Below are 21708 nucleotides of genomic sequence, written 5' to 3' on the forward strand. Positions count from 1 at the left end.
ACACTCAGCATCCAAACAGGGCTAGCGGGGAAAACTATTGTCTTGTAAAGCTTTTCTTTCCGACGGTTCTTGAAATATTTCTATGTTACAAAAGGTGTTGAATTTTCGGACCCCTAAAAAAGCTGGGGAAATAGAAACCAAATGGGGTAGAGAGTGGCAAGCGAGAAGGGGCAAATAATCATAGAATAACAATGGAGAATTAGGCCATAACTAGAAAAAAAGAGTCAGAATGGTACGATTGCAGTTTAAGTTTAATGTACAAAACTACAGGGCACGTGTGGAATCAAAACAATATCCAATGGAGCTGAAATGAGTCGATAGTCAATACACCGTGGAATGTTTGTATCTGACACTTTGGCCTCTCATGTACTTGTATAAATACACTACTGATGAGCAATACGACTTGCGTTGCATCATTTCCCTCTCTGTTCTTCTATAGAGATTTCCACAAAATGGCATTACTGACCCAATAAACTGTCCTGTGCTATTATATTAATGAGGTTACGTAACCGAGAAGAAAAATGGATACCGTGCTGATCGTTCGGGACCTTAGCGCAATTCCAACTCTCAAAGTTCAGAAGCACGTCCCTTTGCAAGGAGCATCGGTGCAGCGGCAAACGGGCTGCCCTGAAACCTCCCATCCATTGAACCCACGCTCCAGTACCATGATGTTCTGTATTCCTGAATCCTCCTTGGCCTCCGATAGATAGTCTGAGAACATCCGAGCGCATGATGGACCTCGCACCTGGAATGTGATATAGAAAATTTAGTAAGGAAAAACACACATTTCTGCATATCCCTACACTAGAGATAAGATGAAAGAAGAAATGATTTGGATACAAAATGGAGAACTAAGATAAAAGAGAGAAAACATGATTTGATGCGTTCCTGTTTCTGCCATCAGATAATAGCAATGCTGCTGTAGAACTAACACAATCGGGGATAATAACAATGCATATGCCATCACTAGAGACTAGAGAGTAAAATTGTATAAGGTCTCCCTTCTAGAAGAAATATCGAATAGGTACTATCAGCAAGTAGAGCTAGACGATGAAATTCAGCGAACCAAATAGACTGTTAAATTGTCAATTTGTCATCTATTTCATAAGATAATGTTAGGACATTAATGGATGTTTAGCAAAAGCTTTGCCATAACAATCAGCAACTGCAGAGCAAATGAATTATCACAGGCATTCTATTCTAATGAAAGCTGCAACAACATCACAACAGATATCTATCCTGAAAGGCAAAAGTAGGTCATCATCCGTGATTTCATACACATTTTTTGATAAGCAAAAAAAGTTCTATCTGAATGTCTCACATTAATAGTAACTCTTTATGTAGCGAATTCGAAATTTTGTTCCTCAAGGGACATGATTTACTAGGCCATTTAGCACAATCAATTCGAATGGAAAAAGAAAAGGACTACCTCCGGATATCAAATCTTTAAAAGATAGCTCTTTGTTTACCTCCACATGGAAGATTCTGAATCCTAATCCAACTCAATCGCGAAAAGCCTTCTTACACTGAATTTGTATCTTAATCTCTAGCTACAATTCCAACTGGGCATAGCCTTTTTTTTTATTCCAAACCTAATTTGATTCAAACAACAAAAGTTGTTGACAGGGAACAAAGCAATGCATATGCAGGTCTAATTGTAGGGACAGTATGATAAATTTAACGAGATCACCAGGGTAGGGCAGTTAACCAGAGGAAAGAATATGTGGAGAACAACTGAACAAACACGATAACAAGTGCCATCACCAGGCTTTTGTTGGCTTAATAATTCTATAGTCTGGTAAATATCTAAACATAAGACGCGTAAGATCCACGCTTCCACCGCAGTTGATACAATCGTACGTGCTTCAAACCAACGCATATATGTTTCCTCGTGCAATCAGTGAGTCGAACTCGAACCAACACATGTATATTTCCCCGTGCAATCAGTGAATCGAATAAACGTACGTGCGGTGAGCTTATCTGGGGAAGATTTCCATGTACTGCGAACGGGGCAGAGTAATTGCGAGTGCGAAAAGATAACAGGGCGCGGAGGTTTGGATCTGGGACCTGGCTGAGCGCGCAATGGAAGACGAGGGTGTCCTTTCCGCTGGCGGCCCGCGCCAGCTCCGGCATCCGCGCAGCGAATCCGCCGCTGGCGAAGTGGTGCGAGCCCGCGATGTGCGCCTGGTAGCTCCTCTCCTCGTCCCTTCAATTTCCACACCCCATCACGCCGGGAAGGGAAAGACAAATTTCAGTCTCCAAATCGGCGCGGCCTAGGGCAGCGCAGCAGCACAGGAAGCAGCGCGTGGCCTACCTGACGTCGATGATGGCGAGGCGCGGGTTGCCGCGGGCCATGGACACCAGCTTCGCCGCCGACACGTACGACACGCTCCTCGCCATCCCCCTCGCCGTGCGTCGTTCCGCGGTTTCGCTAAAGAGGAGGAGAGGCGGAAGACGTGGTCGTCAAGTGATCGGGCCATTTGGACATTCTTCTAGTGAACTTATTCATCGTGCAGAATCAACGGCCAGTAGGATATGATTTTTTTATTTCAAATTTAGCAATTTGAGAGGCCCGTTTGAAAAAAATAGCACGGCGACGGATGCTGCCCAGGTAATTTAAAATAGTAAGGCGACAAGTTAATAAATAAATAAAAACACAATATTTCATTGTTCTTAAAATTCAAAACAATTCAAAACTAAAGACACTACTATTGTACGCCTATAATTGCTAATTTTTAAACAACAACCTCAAATTTCTAATTACCAAAACTTAAAATTTCAGTAAGATAAAACGAACACTTAATTTTTTAATTTTGGGCCAAAGACCAATGAATGAATGGACAAGACTTAAATTTTGTAATATTGGCAGGGGCCGCGCGAACGCGTACCCCCTCAACCACAAATTATGACGTCCACTCTCCCACTTGGGGAGATGGTAAGCCAACGCACCCGCCAAGTGCAATGCAGGCCATTGACCTAGGCCACGGGTCTTCTTGATCGCCCGTCGACCCCGTCCAGGTAAGTATGTTGCAAGGAGGGCAGGGGCGCCGATTATGTAGCCCCCTCTCAGTTCCCACCCAGCTTGGCGCGGCGAGGTGGTACTAAACGAAACGCGCCTCAGTGCCTCACCCCGCCGCGCGAGCGCTGGTGCAGCAGGGGAGGCGATCCGATGTTTTGGTGGGCTGATTTTGACGGCCCATGGGATTTTCTGCCACCTGCGCGCCAACGTTTTCGGACTCCCTCGTCGGCGCCACCGCTTCCAAAAAATTTCCTCTCGGGGTTTAGCCGCTCCCCAATCCAGTCTCAACTCAGCTCGGCCACCCACGCCACCCAATGCCGTCGGGGTCGAGCTCCCGTGGCAGGCAACGGCGGCGGCAGCCGGCGGAGGATGCGGCTCCCTCGGTGGTACGCGTGAGCTCGTCCAGCTCGGGTGAGGAGGGCGACTCTTCGGAGGAGGAGAGCGAGGAATCCGGTGAGGGGGCGGGGGGGCGTGGCGGCGGTGGCAAAGGTAGGGCTTCGATGGCTAGGGATAAGGCAGCGGCGAGCGAAGGCGAGGCGCAGGGGCTGTACCTTCCCAGCTGCCCCATCTGTATGATCCCGTGGACTGCTGATGGCGCGCATCGCGTAAGGTGAGGGGCAATTGTGCCATATTTTTGTGTGGATTTGTTAACCAGATCGGTGTTGCGCGTGGTTCTGAGCTTAGCTGAAACCATAGTTTTTGAAATCGCTGTTGCTGTGGCTTCCAATCAGTCGTGGTTTGTGTGGTAGATGGTGATGTACTTTCGAGTGGTCTGAATCTGAGTAACTATTATTGATTCTACTGTAGATTCTTGAGCATGTCACTCTGCCTGATAGGTAACTTGATTGAATGCTAGGAATATCTGAACATGAAACATAACATTAAAAGTTGTATGTTCGGGACTTGTAATTGTGGTGACAGAAAAGGTTAACCGTCTGACTAGCATGGAGTTGTATAGTCCTGGGTCCATTGATCCACCAACCTGCCATTATAATGATAAAGGCATGAAGCAAGTGAAGGGAAACGGATTTTATTTATCATTAGACCATCCAGAAGATAGCTTATGATGCAGAGATTGTACTTATTATGCGTTATTGCAATTTTTTATTTTTGCTCTTGAAGAGCTTTTTTTTCATCAATCATATCTTCGTGTTTCTCTTTTGCTAATTTGTTGGCATATACCTCTATGTTTTCATATCATTATGAGTGGAGGATATTAAATTCTAACTGTGATATTCCACATCTAGTTGCATTCCCTGTGGACATGTCTATGGCAGATGTTGCTTAGAGAGGTGGTTACTGCAGTGTGGGAAGAGAAAGGCACCGGTATGCTGACTAATGAATGGTAGTTCAGAATAATATCTTCAAGTATAGTGTTATTTGGGAAATCCCTCTGATTGATCATAAATCGTCATTTTATATTTATTCAGTGTCCTCAATGTGGCAAGAGGTATAAACAAAACTGCATTATCAACCTCTATGTACCAGAGATTGCTGTTCCAAATAATGATCTTGAAAAGGTTAGTTTTGCTTCTTTACTTTTTCTTGGAGGTATTTCTGACCATCTACTGAAGCTTGTTTTGATTTATGCAGCAAGTATTGTCATTGAGAGAGAAAAATGAATCTCTTGAGAAGCAAGTAAGCTCCCTTTTTATACAATTGGCATTTTGACTTCAACCTGATATTATGGCCACTCTGTCGGTCTGTCCCATCAACATGCTCACATCATGTAAACTTCTGTGAAATCGATTTAATAAGCTAGTTATTTGTACTATGTGATGTGTCTATCTTAGCACCATCTCAGTTCATGTGGTTACTGGTTAGTGATTACTAATGAGCCTTTGCCTTTTTATGAGGAAGATGTAAGTGTTTAAGAAACTGTTGGCTATAATCTGTAATTGTCTTATACAAATATCAAAATTACCACAAGTTGCCTGTTCTTTTCTTGAAGCTTATGCTTTCTCTATGTTTGAACACAGCAAGCAAAATTACTTGAGGAGATAAAAGAGCATAAGGTACTTGCGCAGTTTCAATATTGTCTCACTAATCAAATTGAGCAGAATTTTCAGTGCATAAACCTTTGCACGTTTGGTAGAGCCTCATGTTTAATCCTTTATGTTTCCTTGTATGACTTGCAGAGGCAGATTATGTTGCAACAAAAAATAATATATGAATCAAGCTCAAAGAGACAGGTAGTCCACTAGTGTCGCTCAAATTTTAATGATCTATCATAATAATAGAAGCTTTGATGTTAACGATTTTTAATTGTGAAGAAAATGACAGAGCAATCATCAGATGCGGAGCCAATCGCCTCGCTTACAGAGGACATTGACTGTAGCAATCTTTGCAGTTTTGTTCTCCAGGTCTGTTTCTAGTGTTGTCTGATTGCCTCTTTCTGTTTTACTCCTTGATTTAGCTATCTCGAGATTTATTTTCTAGTTTCATTTGGTTGTGTGGTCTAATGTACCTATATCCATGCAGTATGCTAGTATGACACCATGTTCTTATGAAGTATATATCTTGCTTTTCATGCAACTTCAATAGCAGTTAGTTGAACTGCAGTATCACGATATCAGTAGAATTATGAAGGGACCTTATCATTCACTGAGTCACCGTCACTAAAAGATTTCAGAGAAAACTTGGCTAGATCTATTTATTTATCTTTCCTGAACATAGTGCCATGTTTGTCATCTAACTATTAGGCCATACAATCTTTCGACCCATTAATGTTTCTGACCTCCTCATTATTACTCCAAAACATTAGCACTCCTTCACTTGTTTCACAAGACAATGACTTCTAATTCATACATGTGTTGCGGGAGAAATTAACCTTTTACTCGGTCTTAATTTATCATTACTGGCTAGTCATCCCCTTGTATTTCTTCTTATAAATGTACTGCTAAATACAGCATACCTAAATGCCCATTGTTAATTAATTGTTGTAGCCAAATACTGGATTGTTAACTAGACATTGTTTAGAGACCATCGTACCTATGCTCATGGGATGGTAGAGTTATGAGCTAAAGTGCTAAACCATTTAGCCTTGATAGGGGGCATTCCTTCCCAAATTTGCAATTCACGCTTCTTTGTGAATATAAAAGCTACCATGTGACAGATTAGCAACAATGTTTTGTAGAATGAGTTTTTTCTTGACGGAGCTCGAGTCATGGGCATAGATGCATCCAGCCAGATTATATTAACTTCTGGACGGGCACCTGGAGTTGGTGCTGAACATGTCCTTACAAAGGTACAAGTCTACGTTAGATTCTTTGCCTAATGACTTCTGGTGGGCTATCCTTCTCACCACAGATTTTAGTTGTTTATTCACCTTATGCATCTCAACTCTTAATTTCAACAGATCAGCATGTTTGCTGGACAGGAAATGCAGAAAATTCACCTTCCTACCGATACTAAAGCTATTAGAGACATTTGTGTACTTCCCGGGGGGCATGCTGTTTTTGCATCACTAGGCAGGAAATTGTCACTTTTCAGGTCTATCCGGAACATCTGCAAGTTCTATTTCTCGTTGTTATCTTAGCAACATTAACTCTAACTTCTAATTTTTGTGCTTGTATTTTAAATCCCAGCATGGCCACCAACAATGTCGTCCTTCAGTATGATTTACCGGTGATTCTTTGACCTTGCGACTTCCAAACATTTGCGCATAGTTTTATGCTGTCCATATGTTGATTAAAAACTATTCTCCAATTTCTGCTGACTTGTTAATCCTCTGTATGAACTAGTTCAACTCACATTTTCGCTGTCCATATGCTAATGTTGTCCTTCTGTATTTCAATATGTTCCAGGCCCCTGGCTGGTCCTGTTCAGGGAATCAAACTAGTTCAACTCACATTTATGCTGGGCTACAGGTTGATTTTTCAATATTCCTTATTCTTTCTTAACTTTTTGTGCTCTGTGAAGGGTTGACTAGAAATATCTCTATTGAATTTTACAGAATGGAATGCTATTGGTCTTTGATATTCGCCAAACTGCATCACCTTTGCATTCTATGAAGGGTCTATCTACACACCCAGTTCATACAGTCCACTCTGTTATAGATGACAGTGGTTCCAGAAAGGTTCTTTCTGCTTCTTCTATAGGACCCTGTATTTGGGATGCTGATGGCAGTGGAAGCAGGTATGCTGTAGTTTGCAAAGTTCCTACACAGTTCGTATTCATTTGCTGCTCATTGTCTTTGGAAATGTAGGGTCTGGTTATGTGTGGTTCCCATGTTCAAGTTTCCAGTTCTTTCAGGCCAAATTTGATAAGCGGGATGGAGAATCAAGGGGTCTGTATTTCTCTTACATGCATCCCTCCGTCAAGTGATACCCTAGTGGCTTCCTACCGTCCGAAAGTTGAGTTGCCAGAAGATGGCGCCACATCTCAAGCGGTTACACCCCTATCACTGGCACCCACTGGTTCAGGAAAGTTAGGACACCACGCTCTCATGAGGAGGACAAGCAGCACGTACTTTGCCAGGGACCAGATCTGCAGCGGCAATGTAAGTGAATTGAGGATGTCAAAATCCGCAATCATACCGTGTGGAAGCAATCAGCATGTCTTTGCCTATGGAGATGAGTCATTGTATGGAGTCCGGACTTGGCGGCTCCCTTCATTTCAGAGGTTCGCCGATCTCAGCCCCCACCGGCAACCAATCCTTGATCTACGGTTTGCAGGAAGCTCAACCGGGGAGAGGTACCTTGGATGCTTAAGCGCCGAGAAGCTACAGGTGTTCAAAATTAGGTAGCATAACGGAGGTAGTCATTGAGTTTATTGTGTTTTTTGATGAAACTTGAGCTCATTCTTTTATTTCATTTCTGGTAGCTGTGCATGCTAACACACTAGTACTTCATTAGCTTTATTATACGAGTAACAGATCGCGTCATGCTCTGTACAGTGGTCACCAGAGCACTTGGTGTGGTGTGTAAAACCATGTAGTCCTATCGTACCCTGTTAGAAGATTGTGGCCCCAATATATCAGTAGAGACTAGGGAGTATAGAATTGAATAAGTTGATGTTTCGGTGTTGTACTGACGCCGCTCGGTGTCGTAAATCAAGGAAACAAATGGGTAGCAATCTGTCACATTTGATGCTTCCTTCTTATGCTCCAGTGCACTGATGTCTCCAGTTTGTTCATCATTGCCCATCACTATAGTTTTTAAATGTAACATCAGGCATTCATTCGATCTTTTTGTACCTTGGTATTCTTTCGATTAAATTTAGATTTCTTGTTTTAGAACATACCCTGGTAATTTCAATCGAACTGAAGCGGATTCGCATCCTTTCCAGCTTTTCCTTTCTATAATTGACACTCAAATGCGCGTATGGATCGCAGATTGCAATTGCGTAAGATTGCAGCCCTCAGCTTTGTAGTATAGCGGTTCAACATTTCAGCCCTCGGGGTAGAGCGCGTGGTCCCTGGAGGAGTCCAGGCAGTAGCAGTAGACCATGGAGCTCCGCTGCGCCCACCGCATGGCGGCCTCCTGCCGCGGGCTGAGCGCCGACCCGGACGGCGACGCAGGCACGGGTTGGCAGCCCGGTGGCGCGTCCGCAGCGCACCCGCCGATCTTGAGGTCGGCGAACCGCGAGACGAACGGCTGGTACCGGTAGTCGTCGCGGAAGCGGCCGCCGTCGGTGGCCCGGTCGGAGGCGTCCCAGATGGAGCCGTAGGCCCACATCTCCCGCTCCGGGAACGTGCCCTCCGTCTTCCTCTCGTACCGCCTGATCGGCACGTCGTCCACCAGGAACCTGCAAAAACAGTCGCCGGCAGCTCATGTGACTGTACTGCTACAAAATGTTGTTCAACTGCATGCATGTATCCACGCAACTGCGGTTTTGATAGCTAGCTTGCTAAATTACTACAAACAGTGAACAATGTCTGTTTGATTCTCATTCGAATGATGTGTTTGATCCTACTGTCCTATTAGAGTAGAGGTTAATTCGTAATATTTTATGGCTGCATAAAGGATTTTATGTAAATTAATCTCACTACTAATAGGATGGTGAGATCAATCGTAGCTTTCGGAGAAAGATCGGACTGACGGTATTTGTTGTTTACACGTTTACATCTATTACTTGTTTGCCACCAGAGATTTTCCCGTCTAAATCGTGCCGTTGAAATGTTTTTGAATTCGTCCTAGAGTGAAACCTTCGTACGACAAAACTACAACGCGAATGAATCTTAATGCCAATTCCACGGCGCAAAATAGCAGATACAACGACTTGTAACAAAGTTGCATCCACGCAGAGAGGCTTACAAGATTTGGTCGGGGTTCCAGACGACGGCGTAGTGGTGAAAGTCGGCGGTCGGGTCGAACCAGAGGTGAAACCTCATCTCCCGGCCGACGATGGCGCCGTCGCCGCTGCCGCGCACGTAGACGTTCGTCTGCAGCGTGTAGGGTTCCCCCGGCACCGTCCCCAGCAGCTCCATGTCAATCTCGTGACTCGTCGTGGTAGCCGAGGTACTCCTCGCTGTTCGACAGCTGCACCCATCGCATCAGCATCTCAGCATTCAGCAAACGCATGGCACCACACACCTCACCAAGAGAGTCGATCGAGATAAGAGTTCAACATGCAACTAGCGTTGGATTTGGAGACATCATGCATGCGACCACGTACGTAGAAGACCGTGTTGACGCCGGCGGCGTAGCCGCCCGGCTGCACCTTGATCGACGCGCCGAAGTAGCCGTTCCGGTACGCCCGCGCAGACTTGAACCCACTGCCTGAAAGAAGCCAACCATTTTCTTGCAACCTGAGTGAGTCAGTGCACTTGAGATTCAGATTAACTCTAACTGCAGATTGATCGATCGATGGGTCACCTGATAGGATCAGGGACTTGCCGTCCGGCGAGACGGTCTGGTGCTGCGGGCCCCACATCGGTTGCAAACTCTACCATGTTTCTTGAAATCTTGTTTATTCTTCCCATGGTGGCCAAGTAGGACACCGCACTTTCGGTTTACGCCAGCAGCAAAGAATAAAGAGCTTGATCATCCAGTAAATTTTACCACTCCTTCCTTTTGATCCAAGTAAAAATGTTCTTTCCTGCAATACTCACGCTTGGTATTTCAGCCCCAGCCGGGCTAAATCAATGGTAAATTGCACACAGATTCGACAAAAGTAACTTGCACGTATACACAGCAGCTTAGTCTGTTCAAAGACAGTTCCCTAAAAAAATCTTAATTTGTTAAAAAAAACTATTCCATGTTCAGTACTATTTGAACCGTCTAAATTAATATATGATTGCTCTTCGCTATCACACAACCGACACGCGGTTCGTTGACTAACTGCAGAGAAGAACAGTTGCCTAGACTTGAACGATGATCTTCCTTTTCTGGTAGTTCGCATCTTGGATCATTTGACTAATCAGTAAGTTCACCACTAGCACAGAAAACTTTCAGAGATAGGACTTGCTCCAATGAAATATTTGCAATTGCAAGTGCTATCACTTGTACTGAGTCTGATACTTGATAAATGAGCTAGATTGTGCTGAAAAGGGCCGAGCTTGACAGGAACACACTCTTGAAGCTGCACTGTTGAAGAAGCATGCATCTGCATGGCTGCTCATTGGCATCGTCCTCATCGTCACAGGCAGCACAGGGGGGCCAATCATTAGATTCAGAGCTCCATCACAAGCGCCCAGGTTCAGACAGTGCGAGTGCACAGAAATTTGTCTTCTGAACTCTGAAGGTGATTTATCAGCTTCAGCTACATGGCATGGCCTAAACACACAGATAGTCAGATACAACTGGTGCTCAGCTAGGTCTTTGGAACTGGATCAACTGGACAAATCATACTTGATTCTGCAATCTGCATCGCTTAAGAAAGACATTAATTGATAAAAAAATGCTGATTTTTGGTAGGTTGGTTTTACAGGTTTAGTACTATCTATTGTCAAATTGCATCTCTTGTGCGGATGTAACTGGTGAAGCAAGCCTTTTGGAATGTGCTAAACAGCATTTCTTGTGTACTGCATCGGTATGATGTGTCAGATCTAGAGAATCTAACTTCCTGCAGATGCGTCCATGTGGCCAGTGCTGCGTCTGCAACATTCTAAGCGAAACAAGATATGCTTTTGAACTACCAAACCTTATGAAATTTCTGTGGACCCTTGCTTCAAGTCTATCATAACTGTGCAACAATGAGAGTACATAAGCTATATGGTATACGCATCTTTCAATCTTTCATACTTGGGGCCCTCCATGGCATATACAGCAGAACACCCCCATTAATTTGGCTTTGCTTGCCGACGCTGATGAAGAAACTGTAGCTATGCAAGATAGCCAGATAAAAATAAAGCACAGAAAATACACAGCTCTTCTGCATGTTGTTGAAAAGAATAGATGAAAATAAAGCACATGATTCGTTCCTGGAAAGAAGAATCATGAAGATTCCAAACTAAACTCCTACGTTTCAGTTTCAAGAGAGAATCTGTCAGTAAAGTTTTCCTCTCAGGTTACCAACTTTCTAGACTTCACAGTTCACAATTGCAAATAGACGAGGACAAACATGTGGCCTGAAGGGTGCATTGTTCATCAGTTCATGCAGAACCTTTCTGCATGGTTGGATATCTCTTCAATTTCTATTGCTTTGGATTGACAAAAGCGATGTGTATGGTCAACTTGATCACACATAACTATACCAATTTTTCTATTTGCCTGCTCACTTGCTTCAAAGACACGATTCTCTCATCCTTTTAGCCTCACCCTGAAAGTCAGGTGAGGACTTGAGCATAGATTGGTCAACAAGGTTATGTAAGTTCTGGGTTTCATTTTCAGTTTTCTTTGAAAATTTGAACCTTTTACTATTATATGTCAGGAATAATATGAAACTTTGATTTGATCTACCACAATAAACTTATCAGAGTGACAAGGGAATGGAACAATGCAAATGCAGACAATTGCAGTATCATGGTGTTAGTCAAAATGGGACCTTGGTTGACAAGAACTAATCAGAGAATCAGGGAGCTATACTGGTGAACTTAACGAGGTATTAGGCAGTCATGTCAGTCGTGGATGCCAATGCAAGTTCAGATATGTACAACAGTGAGATCAACAAGATAAAAAAGAGTTATTGCGGGGAGTAGGAAGTTTTTTGGTACACCTTAGCCAAACAAGTTGAACTACTTCCAAATTGAACTGGAGGTACTACGCAAGAATCCAGCAGCAAATATTTCCATTGTGCCTATCCAATTGGAGCAGTTCGTAGGGGATTTAAGGCTAAAGTCCAAAATCTTCTTTTGTGCTCCAGGATGGTTTGCAATCCTAAATTCTAAATATTCTTGTCTAGGTGTTTGAATAATCTCATTATATGAAATCTGCTCAAATCTGAAGTACACCTGGTATTGCTGGAACTAATGTTAACGGCACAAAGTTAAGCAATTAATCAGACAAGTAAAAGAAGACTGCTCGTGAAAATTGGGTCATCATCTGAATGAAAGAGAGTTTTTTACCTAGATCATTGATATTCTACAAGACTACAACTTAAAGAACTAAAGAAGATTTTGGACTTTTGTAGTTGATATTAGCCTTGTGCCATTGTTGCCGCATTGCCATTGCAACACCAAGCATTTCGTCAACCATAATGGAATGGGCACCATTGCACCAACCTCTAAACCCTAACGCCATGGTGGCACCACGGCAGTGCGAAGGATCAGCCGCGCGGGTACATCGCCCTCAGTGTCTCGACGACCGGGCGGAACCTGTCGCGGAGCGGCACGACGGAGACGGCGCGGATGCGCTCGCCGGCGGTGCCCTTCCTGGGCGCGCGCAGCACCATGCGGCACATCTCCCCCCGCAGCGCCTCCGCGGCCGCGCGGGCCGCGCTCGGGTGCGCGGCAAAGATGCGGACCAGCTCGTCGGCGGAGCAACCCATCAGGGACCGCGCGGCGCGGTCGAAGAGCACAACGGGGACGACGCGGTCGTGGGTGGCGACGGAGAGGTGGAGGCGGTACACGCGGGTCGGGTGGCCGCCGCAGGCGAAGCAGGAGGCCGCGCCGTCCGGTAGCGCAGCGTCGCAGCGCGGGCAGGAGAGGTAGGAGAAGTCGGAGGTGTCGGCCGCCACGACGGTGCAGAACGGGGGCGTCCACGTCGCCGCCGCGCCGCCGCCGGTGGTGGTGCAGGCGGCGAGAGACATAATATCTGGGTCTTTTTGAATTTATACCATCGTTATATGCGGTTTCAAAATATATCACTACAGTTTTGGTATTAAAAAATATCATTATAAATTTAATAAAATTATATCCTTATTATTATCTTAGTCTCAGCATATTTTGTAATGGTATTGATTCAATTTTAATAATTTTATAATGATATAATCTAAATTTAGGAGATTTACAATAGCATATGTATAATTTCAGGATATTTATAATCACATATGTCTAATTTGAAGAGATTTATAATGTCACCTTTTTAAATATTGAGAGTATAATGATATATTTTAAAATCGTGATATTTACAATGGTATAATTAAAAAACCTAATATATCTGTAATGTTTCGCTTCGGTCCAGGACCAAAGCCCACGATTTGTTTCCCTTTCGCAGCCCATTAGTATTAGCTCTTCGCACGTGCGGCCGCTCCTTCTACACTGTTGATTGCCGATCGGACGGACGAAAATCCCGTGTGCCCTCTGGATAGCCTGGATCTGCGCCTTCTTCTCGAGCAGGCACTCTCGCCGTCCGGACCAATCCAATCCGGACTCGCCTACCGTGTCGTGACCCCACCGCCGCCGCCGCCGTGCTCGGCCGGCGACTTGCTCCGGAGCGACCTCACTGCTGCACCTCGGCCTCGCTGCGGCGAGGTCCTCTTCCTTCTCCTTCGTCGCGCTTCTGGAGATCCGTCCTCGTGGTAAGCCCTAGCCTTGGTCGATTTCAATTGTGTCCCTAGTATGCGCTGTTGTGTGAGAAAAAAAAAAATCGAATCTTGACGCAAGGTTTCTCGACGTTGGTGTTCGTTCATTGTTGGACTAGATTCAAGTCCGTTCGTTGTTACCGATACAGTAGTCTGGCCTTAGGGTTCTTTTGCGGACGCTTGTGTGTACGTTTGTAGGGCGGGCCACTTGTTGGATAGAGGGGTGAAACAGAGTATTTGAAGCGCTGTGCATGAAGAAATCGTTCTGTCAAGGTGGTTGTAGCCTTGTAGGGTGGGAGTAGCCGCGGCTGAAACTTCAGTAAAACTGATGGCATGTTGTAGGTAAGGTGGGCGTAGGGATGCAAGTTTTATACTTTTGGGGTCATTGGGTCGACCCAAAACTCAAAAAAATTAACTAAAGATTCACTCCCACCTAATTAAATTAAGAAAAAAATGAACTAAGTGGTGATCTAGAACTACCCATTGGGTACCCACTTGCATCTCTAGGTAGGTGTGCTAAGAACATTAAATTTTGTGTGGGAGGAGACCTAGAGCAAGATGGTGTTTGTATGTTGTGAGCTAGGGTGGTGGGAAGTTGGGTATCAAGTGACTTGCGTGAAGTACTGTTGGAACTTGACCATGCTCTAGGGAAAGATTGGTGGTTGGACTCATGGGATTGGATTTTAGTCTGGTTTTGTTCTGGACAGGAAGGAAAGAAGGAAGAACAGAGGGTTGTGGCGTTTGTTGGAGTGTTGAAGGTGGTGATTTTGTGGTGTGGTGTTGCAGTTTGGTTGGAGCTTGGAGGAGTTTAGAGGGAAGAGTTGACAATGAGCAGCCGCAGCCCACCGCCGAAGGACCGTAGGATGCGTACTGAACGCACCTCGTACCGTGACGCACCATACAGGAGGGACAGCCGCCGTGGTCCGAGCAGGTTTGAGCTTATTTAAGTCAAACAAGACGAGTGTTTGACAACTTTCATCCAAATGTTACACCTTTCTCTCGTTATCATGTAAATATTGGCCTAAATTCTATTTGAACTTGTCTTACACAAAGTTTAAGTTTGTACTGCTGCAGAATAGTCGTAATTGTCTATTTGATTTTGATGTAAATGGCTGCTATAGTTCTCCAATTAGAATCACTTTTGTGCGGGCAGCATCAGTAGTTAGACATGCGTGATGACAAGAATGGTGTAGGTACTAAACAATTTATGTGGAACTTCAATACACCATTATTCTGACATTTGGTTATTTCCCTTTTTGTTGTGCAGGTTCCATAATGATCTGTGTAACAATTGTAAGCGTCCTGGGCATTTTGCTAGAGATTGCCCCAATGTGGCTGTCTGCCATGCCTGCGGGCTTCCCGGGTAAGAACTGTGGTTGATTTTGCTTACGCAGATTCATGTTTTTTTTATGTTTTAGTAGTGTTGAGATCTTCCATAATTGATTCACTAATAAGTGCATTTTGTTCCTAATGCCTACCGTGCTTTTAATGATACTAGCCCTGCTTTCATAAGCATACCTTATGTAGAACTCCCCGCCCATGCTAGATTAAGACATCTTAACTGGTGCTGTATCAACTTCGTTCATGATTTATGGCTATAATGGTTAGGTTATGTGTAATCATTCCATGGCATTTTATGTGTCCTAAATAGTGTGGACAAGGGGTGTATGTGCCCCTGGTGGCACAAACTCCATGTTCTGTCTTATGTTCTTTTTTTTATGATATTCATGTCATCTTGGATGGTATTTCTAGTATCACTTGATTTAGTGAAGTTGTAACCATTTGTAGGCAACTCATTATTGTCCTAGGCTCTTATTGCATGAGATCCGATCAAGGATTTGATTTTTTTATATATTTCTGACGTGGTTAAGTAAACAATATACGCTAATCATAAGCACCTGATAGTTATTAAATAAAGACCTTGAATCTTAAGCCATAGATAAGGCATAATAAGTTTATAATTCCATGTGATTAGGAAAGCTACGCTATGACTATGCTCCTTTTGAGCTGATATCACTTTTCAGACTAATTTTGTTTTAATTTGGCAGGCACATTGCAGCTGAGTGTTCTTCCAAAGATATCTGCTGGAACTGCAAAGAGCCTGGCCACATGGCTAACAGCTGCCCAAACGAAGGGATATGCCGGAACTGTGGCAAGTCCGGCCACATTGCCAGAGACTGCACTGCTCCTCCTGTGCTGCCTGGAGAAGTGATTCTTTGCAGCAACTGCTACAAACCAGGGCATTTTCGTGAGGAATGCACCAACGAGAAGGCCTGCAATAACTGTAGGCAGAGTGGTCACATTGCCCGTAACTGCACCAATGACCCTGTTTGCAACCTATGCAATGTTGCTGGCCATTTGGCCCGTCAGTGCCCCAAAGCTGATACAATCAATGAGAGGGGTGGGCCTCCTCCCTTCCGTGGCGGTGGTGCTCCCTTCCATGGAGGCAGTGGTCCATTCCGTGGTGGGTACATTGATGTGGTCTGCCGGGGCTGCAACCAGGTTGGCCATATGAGCCGTGACTGCATGGCTGGTGCCTTCATGATCTGCCACAACTGTGGTGGCCGTGGCCACATGGCTTATGAGTGCCCCTCTGTGAGTCTCATGGACCGGTTCCCCCCGCGCCGTTACTGAAAGACTTCCAAGGGCGTGTTCAGATGACTGTTCTTTTCAACCCTCTGCGTCATGAATACTGATATTCATTTCCTTTATATTTCTGAACAATAACAGATTCTAGTTATTTCAGCTTCATATGTTTGTCAGCGTTAGTTGTAATTCTGGGATCGGCTATTTAACTGATGTTCTGTTGAGGATAATATTCCTAGATGGAATACTACTTGTTCTAGTGCTTATGAAGTAAAAGTTGATGACTCTTGTAAGTTTGAATCTTATTTCAAATTTCGGAAATTGGAGCCTGTGTCAAGCTCTAAAGTTTTATCTGATAGGCCTGACAATCATGTAACTGGAGCTCAAGCTCAATACTGTTCAGTCGTATTTCTAAGCTAGTGGAGGATTTGTCGATGGGTTTAGATGGGCGTGAATGCAGCTGCTGATACCTTTTTTTACTGCTAGTTTAACGCATATCTCGGTCTAGGTTATACTGTCGATGTTGAATGGACAAAGCAAGATTTTTTTTTTTTTTTTGAAAAGTTAAAGACCAATATATTCTCTCAAATGCTGAACACTGGTAAATCCAGTTTCCTTGTCTAGACATGCAGTGATTTGTCAAGCGTCAAAAATTGTGTTGAAAATTGACCAAGTTTGGAGTCAAAGCACCAGGATATGAAGTTTATTTTAACACAAATTTCTAAGGAACCAACCCGTAGACAGCAAATTAGTTTTAACTAATCAAGCACGGAGCAAACTCACTGAAAGGCTACCTGAGAGTAGCAGTGTTATTGGTCAGCGTACAAGTTCCATTGAAAATTCAACAACGCTCGAAACAGAAGGCGGCACAGCTGAACACTTTTTGCCTGTTTGAGAAAGCAGAAACACATGCCCAACTCGACAGATCTCCCTTCTCGTGATGCCATGACGAACTTGATCAATTATGGACACATTTAGCATGCGCTGCACAGAGTAATCTAATCCAACTTCGCGTAGCTGAACCCGTTGCCATCTCCTCTCTCTCCATTTTGCCCCAGGTCATTCAACTTCATCCAGGAGGATGCCACGAAAGGAAAGAAAAAATCAGATACTTAGTCAATTTTATAGCCAATTAGTAATTTTAAGGCTGTGACTATTTTTCAAGTGCTTGAACCATCTTAATTTTCAATAACACCCTAGGCTCTTGGATCGAATCCAACCACCCCAATTCATGAGTAGTTGAATGTTGATCCAAGGGAAAATAAGTGGTTTCAAGCACTTGAAAATAGGACTGTAACTTTAAACTATCAAAAATTATATGCATTGGTCTTTATTAAGTATTACAGAAAATGGTTGAAGCTGTCAACGGTGAGGGAAAAAATACCTTTGCTAGGTAAGCCTTATGGAATCTGTAACCCTGAAAGAACAAATGACTCAACATCAGAAATCTTAGACTTCCAGAGCTTCTTAAATAGAGCCATTTGTGAAAGGGAGAAACTTACTCTATCAGTCCCATAAAGATAATCGCAGTATGTGAAAACAGAAGCAAAATTGCTTTGGCTCTGGCCTCCTACGTAGTGATGATAGTCATGGTATTCTGCTCCTCCATAAAATGGAATATACTTTGTCAGGCTGAATGGGAAATCAAAACTGCAAAATGACAAAGATAAATTATGTTTGCCATGTAAAAGTTACATGGACACAATGTAGCAGTCATTAGCAGGATCATTGGCAACTGCATTAATAACTATAAAACATAACAGGCAGTACCTACCATATAATTGGACTAACTGTGGTATCTCCTAGCTGAGATGGTGACATACAGAAAAATTAGCATTTTGGAAGTTATAACTGGATCGTGCACAAAGGAGGGGGGCAAATAAAAAAACACGTATTATATTTGTGGAACTCGATCCAATCAAAGCCTTTGGCAAGGATTGCTCTGAGTACCATTATTTCGTGACATGGTAGTTAAATTCGACCATATATAGTAAAAACAGCACTTTTCATTGCACCTAGAACTAGAAGTACAACACGTAGCAATACAATATGAGAAAACATGAAGCAATAACAAGTGTGCAATTTTTATTAATAAGCAAAAAAAATGAAAGCCTATATAATATGCATTGAAGGTCACAATATTCTGGCTCATGGCCCATCCAGGAAGATACGAATCAAGCAACATAATTACTTCTACATGGTCCAGCTGTAGACATACCATGAGTCTACAAGTGAAGCTGTAGCAAATTGGTGACTTGGTGAATCCGAAATTTAGCTAGCAGAAACTGAGCAGCCTATTTCTCTTCCTAGCTGTCCATTAGTTCATTTCAACCATTGCATTCAGGACTTGTCGGTCGTATATTTTTTTCTTAGCACAATGAAGTTGTAATTAACAAACACTAAACATGCTTTTGTTCAAAAAAATTAGTAATAAATTGAACTACAGCTGCCATCCTGAAGAAGTGTACTTTTGCTCTTCCATATTTCTACTGCCAAAGAGCAACACAGCCTATTATAAATCATGCTCTGTACTTTCTTTACTACCTGGCCTTTCTCAAAGCAGTACTAGTACATGGTAAAAGAAATCTCTATAGCTAAGAAAGCGCTATAAGGTAAATATCCAGCTAATAATCCTTGATAACTCAGTTAATTTACAGGCATATACCTTTGTGCAATGATGCTAACACTCCTACCACCAACAGACTCCAAAAAACAACTCCATTCATCGCTACCAACAAGTCACAATCAGTGTCATGCAGTTAACATCACAATCACCCACTAACTCCACACATAACAAATACATTGCAATCCCCACCAAAACAGTACAACGTCGCACACATTGTTATAAAAGTACATCAAATCACTACTTGCACAATCTTAAATTGTTATAAATATGGGGAAAACAACAGAAACCCTTACCCGCTGTGCGTCTCGATGGCCTCCACCTGTCGAAGTACAATCCAGAGCCAGAATGTGATCATGTGGCCAGGGGCAATGGCTGGCCCGACAAAGGAGGGGATGCCAAGTATGAGCACCTCAGCCCAGTGTGCGTATGGCGCCGCAAAGCCAATGGGCGCTGTGAACTCATGGTGGACGCGGTGGATCTTCTGGTACCCCCACTCCCCATGGAGCAGCCGGTGGATCCAGTAGTTGAGGTAGTCCTCAACCAAGAAGTACACCAGCAGCTGTGCCGCCATCTCCCCCAGCGATGGCAGCGGCAGCCCCGTGTGGATTCCTACCATCTGCATTGATCAAGGAAGAGAATTTTTTTATTATGAATATGTATAAATCTTTAGCACGACGAAAGAAATGCAGGGGCATCAAAGGACGAATCTTTCTGTTGCTTGCCAAGAACAGGTGAATTCAGGGAAATCTTCTACATTGGACACATCTCAGAAGAGTTTTCGGAGCAAAACTCAGATCACGAATTCCTCAAGAGAGGAAAAAATGCAGAGAAATGTAAATGAAATTATCGTATCTACGAACAGATAGATCAAACTGGCACAGGCATAGGAATCTATGCGCGAGAACAGCAAAGAACGTGATCTCGCCGACAAAATCCGCCCGAACCCCCCCCCCCCCCAATCTCATGAACTAATAGCACACAATGCACAGATTCACCAAACGAGAGTGGAAAGAAAGAACTCAAGAAGCGAGCCGACCTTGACGGCGGGGTAGGAGACGAGCTGGAGCGGGCCGATGACGAGGAAGAAGATGCGCAGGACATCCTTGTAGCACCGGACGAACTCCGCCTTCGAGAGCCGCACCCTGGGCTGCAGCTTGTACGGCGAGACGGCGGCGGGGGCCCCGAGCTCGAGCAGCGCGATGGGGAGCGGCGCGAGCGTGAAGACGACGAAAAGGAAGAGAATGTTGCAGCAGTAGAGGTGGTAATCCGGCACCGCGGCCGTGTACCGGAACCACAGCGCCTCCGCCGGCGTCATGGCCCGGCCCAGCGCCGCCTCCGCCTCGGCCGCCGTCGCGTAGGGCAGCATCTCCGGCGATGCCGAGGGACCCGCCTGTAAAAAAAGACCAAACTCTTCACACTACCCAAGGGACCTATCTGCAACTCCCGAGAACCGCAAGGGGGTGGATGGATACAGCCGCTCCCCCTTCGAGACGGTTCGGTTAGCCGGCAGCGCCGCGCGCCCTCGCCTCCGTTCCCTGCTTTGGAGGAGACGAGGAGAGTGCGTGGGCCGGAGCGCACGAGCAGCCCCGCTTTATTTCCGCCGCCCTTAATCACTGACTTTGTGGGGCCGGTGTGATCTGTCCGAGGTGGGTGCCACCTGGCAATGAGCGGTAGGAGCGTGGGCGCGTGGCGCGGTGTGGCACGAGCCGTTGGATGGATCTCACGTGGAGCGCGCATGGCTGGGGCCATGTAGTGTTCTGGGCGTTTTTATTATTTTTTTAAAAAAAAAAGTGTTCTGGGCGTTGGGACACCGAATTGTTCCGGAGCCATTTGGTCTCGAGGTTAAAGATGAGTTGTAATCTGTGGGTGTATGAGCATGGCAGTTTAGGGGCTGATTGGTTGGTTCTGTGGGAGTATTATCAATGTAATAGGTATGGGTGTTTCATTGAGTAGTTAGTGGTTGATATTTTTGAGACCACGATTTCACCCACAATCAAGATGGGGCTCAATAGATCAGCCCCTTGATCGGAGGAGAAGACTCTGTGATCAGTTATTACTAATCGCAAGATATATACTCACATAATCAGTTAAATCATATTAAATATTGTTCACCTAAGTTTTTCTTCTTCCTTGGATATCTTCTTTTAGCGAGTATGATCGTGGGCATACGTAAAATTACATACGAGCGTGACAGCACTTAATGGACGTGATAGGGCTTATAGGGCAACCAAGGCAGGTTGGTCTGTATGCCCTCTGTAATGATGACCTCGAAGTAGTTGGTTTCGTTAGGAGTAGATCTACTACAGAGTTTGATATGTTTCGTTTGTATATACTCATTTTTCGTTGTTATATAAAGTGGAGGATCCAGCTTATAAAAGGAACATTCAGAAAAAATTCATTCGATCTATAAGAAAATACATATGATGTAGGGTTATTATCTCATTGAAGACCTGAATCTAGATAAATCTCTGCATTCTTATATCCATTTGATCCCACCACTAAAAAACGCCGATCAACACACACATCATCTAATACACCCCAGATTCATTGTCACAGATCATCCCTGACAAGGATCCTGGCTCATCACATGCGTATAATCTAATGAAGAAGTATATTTGGTTTTCTACATGTA

At 44.2% G+C, this 21708-nt stretch overlaps 5 protein-coding genes, 1 non-coding gene and 1 pseudogene across 11 annotated transcripts; 2 read left to right on the top strand and 5 right to left on the bottom strand.

The window, feature by feature from the left end:
• Positions 1-211: 211 nt before the first annotated feature.
• LOC133907308 (arsenate reductase 2.1) lies at positions 212-2479 on the bottom strand. Of its 2 annotated transcripts, XM_062349324.1 has the most exons (4): positions 2315-2479; positions 2068-2206; positions 530-745; positions 212-433 (listed from the first exon to the last, which is right to left on the bottom strand). In XM_062349324.1, exons 1-3 carry the CDS (start codon positions 2398-2400, stop codon positions 575-577), a joined length of 396 nt encoding a protein of 131 aa, XP_062205308.1. In that variant the 5' UTR covers positions 2401-2479; the 3' UTR covers positions 212-433; positions 530-574. The 2 variants fall into 2 exon arrangements, with proteins under 2 accessions (XP_062205308.1, XP_062205307.1); XM_062349323.1 differs by having other exon boundaries at positions 212-745.
• A 387-nt stretch (positions 2480-2866) lies between these two features.
• LOC133908114 (U1 spliceosomal RNA) lies at positions 2867-3026 on the bottom strand. The gene has a single exon (XR_009908086.1). It is a non-coding gene; the product is annotated as a U1 spliceosomal RNA (small nuclear RNA).
• LOC133907302 (uncharacterized) lies at positions 2922-8155 on the top strand. 2 transcript variants are annotated; one of them, XM_062349313.1, is made up of 13 exons: positions 2922-3629; positions 4267-4345; positions 4450-4539; positions 4613-4657; positions 4999-5034; positions 5158-5211; positions 5293-5382; positions 6156-6266; positions 6378-6511; positions 6607-6646; positions 6826-6888; positions 6975-7156; positions 7265-8155. In XM_062349313.1, the coding sequence occupies exons 1-13, from the start codon at positions 3334-3336 to the stop codon at positions 7764-7766; spliced, it is 1722 nt and encodes a 573-aa protein (XP_062205297.1). In that variant the 5' UTR covers positions 2922-3333; the 3' UTR covers positions 7767-8155. The 2 variants fall into 2 exon arrangements, with proteins under 2 accessions (XP_062205297.1, XP_062205298.1); XM_062349314.1 differs by having other exon boundaries at positions 3047-3629; positions 7274-8155.
• Positions 8156-8384: 229 nt separating this feature from the next.
• LOC133907306 (xyloglucan endotransglucosylase/hydrolase protein 31-like) lies at positions 8385-9895 on the bottom strand (annotated as a pseudogene).
• Positions 9896-10221: 326 nt separating this feature from the next.
• LOC133907307 (uncharacterized) lies at positions 10222-13160 on the bottom strand. Its single transcript, XM_062349322.1, has 2 exons — positions 12624-13160; positions 10222-11722 (listed from the first exon to the last, which is right to left on the bottom strand). The coding sequence occupies exon 1, from the start codon at positions 13148-13150 to the stop codon at positions 12668-12670; it is 483 nt and encodes a 160-aa protein (XP_062205306.1). The 5' UTR covers positions 13151-13160; the 3' UTR covers positions 10222-11722; positions 12624-12667.
• Positions 13161-13658: 498 nt separating this feature from the next.
• On the top strand, positions 13659-16801 carry LOC133907304 (zinc finger protein GIS2-like). Of its 4 annotated transcripts, none has more exons than XM_062349317.1 (4): positions 13718-13861; positions 14651-14795; positions 15132-15227; positions 15913-16801. In XM_062349317.1, the coding sequence occupies exons 2-4, from the start codon at positions 14692-14694 to the stop codon at positions 16496-16498; spliced, it is 786 nt and encodes a 261-aa protein (XP_062205301.1). In that variant the 5' UTR covers positions 13718-13861; positions 14651-14691; the 3' UTR covers positions 16499-16801. The 4 variants fall into 4 exon arrangements, with proteins under 4 accessions (XP_062205304.1, XP_062205301.1, XP_062205303.1 ...); XM_062349319.1 differs by having other exon boundaries at positions 13722-13861; positions 14572-14795; XM_062349318.1 differs by having other exon boundaries at positions 13728-13861; positions 14552-14795.
• Positions 16802-17229: 428 nt separating this feature from the next.
• On the bottom strand, positions 17230-20643 carry LOC133907303 (very-long-chain aldehyde decarbonylase GL1-10). Its single transcript, XM_062349315.1, has 5 exons — positions 20113-20643; positions 19370-19692; positions 17953-18100; positions 17835-17867; positions 17230-17517 (listed from the first exon to the last, which is right to left on the bottom strand). Exons 1-5 carry the CDS (start codon positions 20440-20442, stop codon positions 17449-17451), a joined length of 903 nt encoding a protein of 300 aa, XP_062205299.1. The 5' UTR covers positions 20443-20643; the 3' UTR covers positions 17230-17448.
• Positions 20644-21708: the final 1065 nt, after the last annotated feature.

This window comes from Phragmites australis, chromosome 24 (genome assembly GCF_958298935.1).
Source record: "Phragmites australis chromosome 24, lpPhrAust1.1, whole genome shotgun sequence".
Taxonomy (NCBI): domain Eukaryota; kingdom Viridiplantae; phylum Streptophyta; class Magnoliopsida; order Poales; family Poaceae; genus Phragmites; species Phragmites australis.

What these genes read in the sequence shown, in the direction of transcription:
- LOC133907308 (XM_062349324.1), bottom strand. Translation starts at nt 2,400, where the DNA reads ATGGCGAGGAGCGTGTCGTACGTGTCGGCGGCGAAGCTGGTGTCCATG. An exon ending in CTCGCCATCATCGACGTCAG is followed by an intron (nt 2,207 to 2,314) that starts GTAGGCCACGCG and finishes TGGAAATTGAAG; the next exon opens with GGACGAGGAGAGGAGCTACC. An exon ending in TCCATTGCGCGCTCAGCCAG is followed by an intron (nt 746 to 2,067) that starts GTCCCAGATCCA and finishes ATCACATTCCAG; the next exon opens with GTGCGAGGTCCATCATGCGC.
- LOC133907302 (XM_062349313.1), top strand. Translation starts at nt 3,334, where the DNA reads ATGCCGTCGGGGTCGAGCTCCCGTGGCAGGCAACGGCGGCGGCAGCCG. An exon ending in TCCTTCAGTATGATTTACCG is followed by an intron (nt 6,647 to 6,825) that starts GTGATTCTTTGA and finishes AATATGTTCCAG; the next exon opens with GCCCCTGGCTGGTCCTGTTC. An exon ending in GCTGATGGCAGTGGAAGCAG is followed by an intron (nt 7,157 to 7,264) that starts GTATGCTGTAGT and finishes TCAAGTTTCCAG; the next exon opens with TTCTTTCAGGCCAAATTTGA.
- LOC133907307 (XM_062349322.1), bottom strand. Translation starts at nt 13,150, where the DNA reads ATGTCTCTCGCCGCCTGCACCACCACCGGCGGCGGCGCGGCGGCGACG.
- LOC133907304 (XM_062349317.1), top strand. Translation starts at nt 14,692, where the DNA reads ATGAGCAGCCGCAGCCCACCGCCGAAGGACCGTAGGATGCGTACTGAA. An exon ending in AGCCGCCGTGGTCCGAGCAG is followed by an intron (nt 14,796 to 15,131) that starts GTTTGAGCTTAT and finishes TTTGTTGTGCAG; the next exon opens with GTTCCATAATGATCTGTGTA. An exon ending in CATGCCTGCGGGCTTCCCGG is followed by an intron (nt 15,228 to 15,912) that starts GTAAGAACTGTG and finishes TTAATTTGGCAG; the next exon opens with GCACATTGCAGCTGAGTGTT.
- LOC133907303 (XM_062349315.1), bottom strand. Translation starts at nt 20,442, where the DNA reads ATGCTGCCCTACGCGACGGCGGCCGAGGCGGAGGCGGCGCTGGGCCGG. An exon ending in TCTCCTACCCCGCCGTCAAG is followed by an intron (nt 19,693 to 20,112) that starts GTCGGCTCGCTT and finishes TGATCAATGCAG; the next exon opens with ATGGTAGGAATCCACACGGG. An exon ending in ATAAGGCTTACCTAGCAAAG is followed by an intron (nt 17,518 to 17,834) that starts GTATTTTTTCCC and finishes TCCTGGATGAAG; the next exon opens with TTGAATGACCTGGGGCAAAA.